Source organism: Trachymyrmex cornetzi, unplaced genomic scaffold (assembly GCF_001594075.2).
Source record: "Trachymyrmex cornetzi isolate Tcor2-1 unplaced genomic scaffold, Tcor1.1 scaffold255, whole genome shotgun sequence".
NCBI lineage: Eukaryota > Metazoa > Arthropoda > Insecta > Hymenoptera > Formicidae > Trachymyrmex > Trachymyrmex cornetzi.
This window is the reverse complement of record NW_017297220.1, coordinates 228,583-237,430: the sequence shown is the minus strand read 5'-3', so window position 1 is coordinate 237,430 and position 8,848 is coordinate 228,583. Positions and strand designations below refer to the sequence as shown.

The window sequence follows — 8,848 nt, the reverse complement described above, 5'->3', positions numbered from 1 at the left end:
TTTTCTTTTCTTTCTTTTCATTTAATTCTGACATTAAATTCTCGATGTAGGGGAGCTCACCATGATAGGATAATTTTATTTTATATATGTTAATGTGTGTTTGCTCTGAGGAAGGTCCAAAAATGAGTTGAAACATGTAAGCGCGTTTAGTGAATAAAGAAGTTTCACTCTTTATAAGTGTATTATTTGCGCAACGTCTTCTGCGCCCGACTCCTAGTGCCCTTACTCTTTCCAATTCTTTGATTTGTAAGGAGTCTTGATTAGTTTGATTTATTAACAGATATAGATATAGATTAGGTGTTAAACTTAATTCCTGCCGGTTTGTCGTCTCCAAAATTGATTTGTTTCGAAAGGAAGATGAATGAATACCTTAATCAAAGTAATTTCCTCCATTTTCTACTTTATTACTAATTAATAATACTTTATTAATAGTACTTTGATTAAGATATTTCCCTTCGAAACAAATCAATTTTGGAGACGAAAAACGGCAGGAATTAAGTTTAACACCTAATATATTAGACATATGTCTAATAGATATCTTTCAAGAGAAAGCATATTTTTAAGATGTCTATAGATATCTTTTAGAAGTTCTACAAAGATATCTTTAATAAAATCTTTTTAGACACCTTTTAGATATCTTCCAGAAATGTCTTGAAGATATCTTTAAAGAGATATCTTTTAGATGTCTACAAGACCTCTGTTGAAATGTTTTTTCTGGGATATTATAAATTTCATATATATGTATTTCCATCTGGGTAACGCCGAGTTAATGATTAATAATTATCTTTAATAATATCATTAATAATTGATTTGATTAATGTTTGATTAGTGAAACCAGTACGGTCACTGCCTCTATACGACTGTTCCACGCACCGTCCGCGGTGCCTTTCGAGTTTCGTCTCCGTTATCGCTTCGTCGCGCGTAATGAAGCGGTCGCCCGACTGGGCAAACCGGAACTGCCAATCGAGCGGGGTTCTCCAGTGCCGGGCACCTACTGTTCCCGTAACTTCTACGAATGTCACCTGAAGCAATGCCGGCTGCAGAGTCCGAACTATCCTGGCGAGTATCCGCGCAACGCAAGTTGCCTGATTACCGTGCGTCAGAAGGAAGTGCCCACGTGCAAGCATGCCATGATATCCGTCAAGAGCACACCTACCGGTCCAGTTGGTCTCAGCGCCACTGTCAACACCAGCCTCAGTGTCTGGCAGGACTGTTCTCCGGACCGGGACCGTCTGATCTTCCGCGACGGTGCGCGGACAGAAGACCCGGTCCTCTTGGTCTATTGCGGAGGTCCACTGCCGCAGGTGACCGCACGTGGACCCGCCATGCAGGTGGAGTTCCGCAGCTCGCCGGTCGCGATACCGCTGGGCGCGTCGTCCTTGCGACTCGAGCTCGAGCTACGTGTGATCTACGTCGACTCGGACGGTCTGGATTACGCCAAGGGTCCGCAAGGCTGCCACTTTTTCGTCAACGGTACCGGCGTCGGTAGTAAGCGCAGCGGTACGATACGCGCACCTCTTCACGCGCTACCTCCCGGCTCCAGCTGCACGTGGAACATCAAGGGTGCGATCGGCGATCGTGTGTGGATATACTTCTCATCGTATTCCCAGCGTGATCTCACTGGTAACGGCGAGAACAACAACGCGACCGCCGGACAGTTGACCCCGGACATCTCCGCAGCGTCAGTGTGCGCGGTTAAACTCGTCTTCTGGGACGGCGCGCCGAATACAGGTCAGCCGATGGCCACACTGTGCGATGATACGCCCAAATTGTGCGCCCATGCGGCTCTTCGGAATGTCACCAGGAGCACCAGGCCGTGTACCGAGGAGGAGAGCTACCTGACGACCGCACCGAGCCTGACGCTGCGCATGGAAACTGTTCTGGGTACCGCTCTTCATCCGATTAATTTCCACGTGAGTATACTCATCTATCTATAGGATGCTGTATCCCTACTGAAAAAAATCACACAGTTGCATGATGAAATCATGTAATTAAAACATGTAAATTACGTAATGAATTGTTCCAAATCAATACAGAGGATTTTAAAATTAAATTCAAAATTATTATTTTGAAAAGTTACATGATGATATATTCTTTTTTTCTTCTATTTCTATCATTCATTCAATTCTTTAAAATTCAATAATTATAAAATTACATGATAGATAAAATTATTTCTAATATCATGTGATTTTTTCAAATTTCATCATTAAAAAAAAATCATGTACTGATTTGGAACAATCCGTTACGTGATTTACATGTTTTAATTACATGATTTCATGATGTAACGTTGTGACATGATTTTTTTTTTATTATCAGGGATCTATCTGGACTTCTTGAAGTCTCTCCAAGCAGAACCACAAGTCATTATATGATATCAAAATGAGATATCAAAATGACTCCAAAATCATTAAAAATCATTTTCCAATAATTTCCGATTCATTTTAATGTCATTTTCACATTATCGTGACTTGTTCTGCTTGGATTCCTATTGGCTACATTTACACCGAGACCTATACACGCCCTGTATCTAGCCACTAACTGTTTCTACCGTAAGCGCCGTTTACGCCCTCAGTTGTTGTGTGCCATTATCTCAGCGAGAAAATTAACAGTTTTAGTAAAGTCTTACAAAATTAGGTCGGGTAATGCGCGTTTGTAACAAGTGGCCTATTTTAGATCAGGTCACTAAAAAGACATGACCTAAAGCCAGGTCAGGTCACCAAGTGTTTATAGCAATGAGCCTAAATAATTAAAGGTTGAATTAGGGTATAGATCGGGACCTAAGTGCATGATGCAAACGTAATCGTTGTCTTTGGTTTAATTAGATGCTTGATTAGATAGTTCGATTCAATCTATTGTTTTTTCTCTATAAGAGCCTTCCTTCCTTGTGAAAATTTTTCTCAGTTTTTCATATATTTTCTCGGAATTTTTATATAAACAGAATTTTTCAAAATTTCTAAATAATTTTATAACGTTCGTTTTAGAAAATTTCTTACAATTATTAGGTCGGTAGAAAAATAATATTGGTTTTCCATATTATAAAATGGTGATTTCCTTTTTCAATGTATTGTACAATATTTGCGATTATACCATTTGACAGAGCAAGTTTCAGCTTAAGAATCTATATTTTTTTATTGCGATATAATGATTTTTAACGGAGTTATGAGCAGTCAAAGTCAGAATGCTCCTTTTACTTAATCCGCGAGTAACTTAAGAACAAAAACTCGTAGGAACATAATTAAAAAAGATTTTGTAGGGAAAACTTCAAACTTTCACGTTAGATATTAAACAATTTTCTCAATTTTTTTTGGGCACGTGACGGACCTATAAAGTAAGAAAAAATTTTTTCATTTATTTCAGCTGGTATTAGGTGTACAACTTTGCTTCCGCCGTTTTTTTCCGAATTTTGAGGCTGTATTGTAAAAAACTGGTTATACATTTATGATTCAAAGTATCCATCGCTGGCCACTACTTTCTCCCATCTTTCGGGCAGTATACGAATCCCGTGTCGAAAAAACTGATCATCTTTTGAGGCAATCCACGAATCGATCCAATTTTTTACTTCTTCATAAGACCGGAAGTGCTGGTCAGCCAGGCCGTGTGCCATTGATCGAAACAAGTGATAGTCAGAGAGAGCAACGTCTGGAGAATATGGCGGGTGGGGTACTTTCCATTTCAACGTTTCCAAGTATGTCTTGACCACTTTCGCAACATAGGGTCGAGCATTGTCATACTGCAAAATTACTTTATCGTGTCTCTCGTTGTATTACGGCCGTTTGTCTTTCAATGCTTGGCTCAAACGCATCAATTGCGTTCGATACCGATCGCCTGTGATTGCTTTAGTCGGTTTTAACAGCTCATAATGGGTGCATTCCACTTAACGCCCGCGACGCTCGTGGAATCATTTTATCCTTGTTGTTTATCAAATATTAAACAAGGACAAACAATGCTTGCGAGCGTTGCGAGCGTTAAGTGGAACGCAGCCAATACACTACGCCGAGCTGGTCCCACCAAATACAGAACATGACCTTGGAGCCGTGAATATTCGGTTTGGTCGTCGACGTGGAAGCATGGCTGGGAACTCCCCATGATTTTCTGCGCTTAGGGTTATCGTAATGAACCCATTTTTCGTCCCCAGTCACAATGCGATGCAGAAATCCCTTCCGTCTTTGCCTTTCAAGCAGCTGTTCACAAGCAAACAAACGCCGTTCAACATCTCTCGACTTCAACTCGTACGGCACTCAATTTCATTGCTTCTGAATCATTCCCATGGCTTTGAGACGTTTTGAAATGGCTTGTTGAGTCACTCTCAATCGTGTCAATTCTTCTTGATTTTGATACGAGTCTTGATCAAGTAATGCCTCCAATTCTGCATCTTCGAAAACCTTCTCTCTTCCACCGCTATGCCGGTCTTCGACGTCAAAATCACCGTTCTTGAAGCGTTGAAACCACTCACGACACGTTCTTTCACTAATAGCGGCCTTACTATAAATATTTGAGAGCATTTGATGAGCCTTAGCCGCAGATTTCTTCATATTGAAGCAGAAAATTAAAACTTCCCGCAAATGACAAGAATTTGGCTCGTAAACTGACATTTTCAATCAAGAATAACTTTATGATGCAGATACAAATCGACTAATGTTTCTATGGGGTTATGTTGATAGATGCCCAAGTTTATTGTATGACGTCTATGATCTATTTATTTCGACCACCACTTACCGCTAAAGCCATCTATAGGAAACGGCGAAAGCAAAGTTGTACACCTAATAGTTTTCTACATGTAAAAATATATATTACCAAATTCACATAAACTCAAAAAATATAATAACTATTAAAAAATAGAGAGATTTTTCAGGCTTTAAAACTCTTTTTTTAAATTAAAATTTTGATTATTTTTTTAATGAAGTTACAGCTGTTCTTAATAATAATACAGAAAACCGATGTTATTTTTTGACCAGATTTGTTAAAAGTAACATGACATTAATATTAGATATAATTTTACACTCAACAATATAACGTGTAATTAATTTGATCAATGTTTCAACAATATAAAAAAAATGTAATAACATATGGTATTACATAACTGTTGAATCAAGTGCGAAATTGTAACACTGATATGACATTATTTTTTATTATTGTATCAATTGGGGTAATGTAGACTTCTCAGTATTTTTCAGAAGTATTTCATTTAGTATAAATATTTCTGTGAAAAATTTCGACCGGATTGGAAGTTTAAATAAAACTCTGTTTACCAAAATGTATTAATAAGAGTAAAGTCAATACACTGAATTCATATAGTTTGCTGATTCCCTTGCTCCTTCCAGGCGCGATACGAGTTCGTCTCCACCGTTCAAACCGGCGAGCCCTGGGGCGATGGTGTTTGCAGTCGAATATGGCGCAAGGTGCACGTCGGCGAAATAATGTCACCGCGCGACGTACGTCTATTTGGCCGGGGTGGTGCCAGCAAGTTGGATTGCAGGTAAAGACGGGATCAAATTTCTCACAAGTAGCAATCAACTGACAGTCGCTAGAAAAACAAAGGGTTTCTAAGCAAACACGAATCCAAGATTCTAGCGCCATAGTAGCTTTCTCCCTCGTCTATGCAATCTGAGTTGATTTGACTGGGAATCATGAATATGTATTGACTTTGATTACCATGTCTCTCGTCTATGCAGGTATCGTGTGGAAGCTGGGAGCGGAGAGCGAGTCCGTTTGACGTTGCATAACGTCAGTCTGGGCGAGTCCACCATGTGCACGAGCGATTCAGACCCACACACTGGTAAACCGCGCTGCGTTCAGGAAGTGGGATCCAGGGAAGCGCGTCTGGTCATTTATGAGTCGCCGTGGCGAGATGTGAAGTTACCCCGAACGTGTCTATGCGACAATACGTCACACTTGCCGCTTACATACATTACCTCCGGTCGTGCGCTAGAGATAACTTTCTTGGTGGACCAGCAAGCGCCCCACGAGGACTTTGAGACACTCTTTTTCTACGCCAGCTTCGAGCTCATTCGCGTGCCGGAGTGTCCGAGGAAGCAGCGTATCCGTGGTGAGGGTGGCGAACTGAGATTCGTCAATCCCCCGCTGTCGAGACCGGACATCTATTGCGAAGGTCTCCCGTGGCTGGTGGAGGCGCACGAGAACCGGTCACTCTTTGTCCTGACCTGGGGCTGGTTTCTACCGTTGGAACCACCGCCGCTCGCCGGTCCCGAGACGTCTGGCGGCGTCAGCGGTACCGGCAGCGGCATCAGCGGCGATCAGATCAAGTGTCCGACCACCAATCGCATCCTTCTCTATTCTGGCTGGCCGCCGAAGTTGCTGAAGGTGGTGTGCCCGGCGGAACCGGGTGCCCGCGAGTTCACCGTGCACGTGTTCTCGCAGGAATGGTTGGGCCCGACAGAGGAGGGTAAGTGGCCGGGTCCACCGAGGCCACCCGCATTATTGCTGGACTTTGTAGCGCGGGAATCCGGCCAGGCGGCCGCCTCCTGGCTGGAGATCTCTAAGAGTCGCGCGGCGCTACGCCGGCAGCTGCGTCTCCCGGAGAGAATCCCTGGCGGAGTGATCGAGAACGAGACGAACGGTATGCCGTCGTACATCGGCGACTGCCCGCACAAGTGCCCCGAGCTGGGTGCGTGCATCGCCGCCAGTCTCTGGTGCGACGGCCACGCGCACTGCCCGTCCGGTCACGACGAGGCCAACTGCGGGAACGGCGCACGATTGCTCGGACTGCTCCCGCCCACCATATGGCTCGTCGTCGCCGGCGTCGCTGGAATTGTCACTGCCTTCGCGTGCCTATTCACTATTCTTATTAGCAGGTAACTCGAAGTCTGAAAAGTAAGGAAAAGTATTAATCCCTTAGATCCCATTAGTCATTATCAATACTGAACAATAAAGTTATTACGTAGTAGCTGCAGAATAGAGTTGAAGCAAATGAGTCTTCATTACTTAGCGATGTAAAGATTATTACTGTTCTCTATTGTACTCTTCGTTGATTGAAACTAAAAGGCTGGGCTCATCTTTAGCTGCTAGGCTTGTTAAACTTCTAAGTAGCTGCAGAGTAAATTTAAAACAAGTAAATCTTCATTACTTAGCGATGTAAAGATTATTACTGCTCTCTATTGTATTCTTCGTTGATTGAGACTAAAAGACTAGGTTCATCTTTGGCTGCTGGAGTTATTAAGTTCCAATCCTTGCGTTTTTCCAGATTTTTTAATTCTAGAAACTAACAAAATTATCATACAACTTATTTACTGAGTGTCCCACTTAATATATGATTTTTTATATATTTATCTTTGCAGCGTAAGGACGAATAAAAAATATATTCAGATAAAGTTGTATGGTTTAAAGGAGGAGAAATAATGGTAAAATTAATTTTTGAAAAATCAATTTTTTAACGTCATATGAAAATAATTGTCTTTTTAAAAAAATGGCTGTTTAATTTCATTAAACGACCATTTAAAAAAATCGCCATTAAATAGAATTATGATTTTTTACATAATATGATTTCTCTTATTTTTCTGCATATAAAAGTATTAAGGTAGAAATATAAAAAATCAATAGTTTACGAGATATTTTACACTTTATTCTGCATAGCACACACACACACATTTTGACATATAAATATAAATATCTCTATTCACACACATTTAACTGTAGATATGTTCTTTTTAGCTAAAGTTCTTGCACAGTTTACCTTTTCTTTTTTTTCCAGCGTGGAGAGAAAACGAAGAAAGATGAAAGCGATTCAGCTAAAAAGAACAGGCCTTATATCTTAATAATTTTATACACAGAATAAATGCTGTAAAGAAAGCATAATTACTTTTCAAAAAGAATATGTAATTACATATTTGTTAGGTGCGACACCTTGAATTTTATATAACGTTGGAAATATATGGAAGCGGTCAAATTTTAATCTAGTGTGAATATAATCACGGAAACATAACGTATTTATACGCCAACCAAATATAGAACACTCTCTCCTTCATCTTACGTCTTGTCTCTTCTAGATCCAAAGCTCGTACAAAGAGACTTCACTACAAAGGTTCGAAGAAGAGCAAGAAGCCGCGACGTGCACCGACCGAGGAGACGCTTCTGGGAGCGGCATCCTGACAACAGCCGCCCGGTTTCGTGGAGTACATTCACGTGGACCGGGAAACGACTGTCTAGCGATGCTAATTCTGTGCTTCACCGTCCAATGACTACTCTACTCAACTCATTCTCCCCCATAGTGCCATAATCATGCAGCGGTAACCAGGTTCCTCGGAACTCCACCACATGCTTCTTCCTTGCCTCATTCGTTTTTCCTCCTCCGAGGACACGACCTCGCGTTCGTCCTCGTGTCAGCCTGCATAGACTCGAGTCGAGTCTAAAAAGGATCTATTCATCGAATGTCTTCTGTTCGCGAGATATACTTAGATATTGCTTAGTGATATATGGTACTTATTTGTGATAGTCCTCTTTGACCCAATTCCACTAATGTAATAATTTAATTTTAATCTCGGTTCAACTAACTCTTCACCTTTTTTTTCTAAGAATTACGTTTGTTTCTGCCAATGTAGTTTAATTGTAATCTTGGTTTAATTAAATTCTTCATCTTTTTCTAGTTCTAAGAATAAAAAAAGAATGAAGAGTAAAGTTGAATGGAGATTAAAGTTAATCTACGTTGGTAGAAAAGGACATTAGAAAAAGATGAAGAGCAAGTTGAACCAAGATTAAAATTACTGTACATTGGCAGAAACGGGCATGTATGTATTTAATTACAATTACGCGCTGTGTTACCTTTATGTACACAACACACACACATACACGCACGTGCGAATCTCACGACGTATGTCCAGTTTTACCAGAAATC

At 40.9% G+C, this 8,848-nt stretch overlaps 1 protein-coding gene across 1 annotated transcript; it reads left to right on the top strand.

The window, feature by feature from the left end:
* Positions 1-705: 705 nt before the first annotated feature.
* Positions 706-8,396, top strand: LOC108761583 (uncharacterized). Its single transcript, XM_018508192.1, has 5 exons — positions 706-755; positions 830-1,913; positions 5,322-5,476; positions 5,673-6,812; positions 8,004-8,396. The coding sequence occupies exons 1-5, from the start codon at positions 706-708 to the stop codon at positions 8,104-8,106; spliced, it is 2,532 nt and encodes an 843-aa protein (XP_018363694.1). The 3' UTR covers positions 8,107-8,396.
* The last annotated feature ends 452 nt before the right edge of the window (positions 8,397-8,848 follow it).

What these genes read in the sequence shown, in the direction of transcription:
- LOC108761583 (XM_018508192.1), top strand. Translation starts at nt 706, where the DNA reads ATGTTTTTTCTGGGATATTATAAATTTCATATATATGTATTTCCATCT. An exon ending in GCCAGCAAGTTGGATTGCAG is followed by an intron (nt 5,477 to 5,672) that starts GTAAAGACGGGA and finishes TCGTCTATGCAG; the next exon opens with GTATCGTGTGGAAGCTGGGA. An exon ending in TTCACTATTCTTATTAGCAG is followed by an intron (nt 6,813 to 8,003) that starts GTAACTCGAAGT and finishes TGTCTCTTCTAG; the next exon opens with ATCCAAAGCTCGTACAAAGA.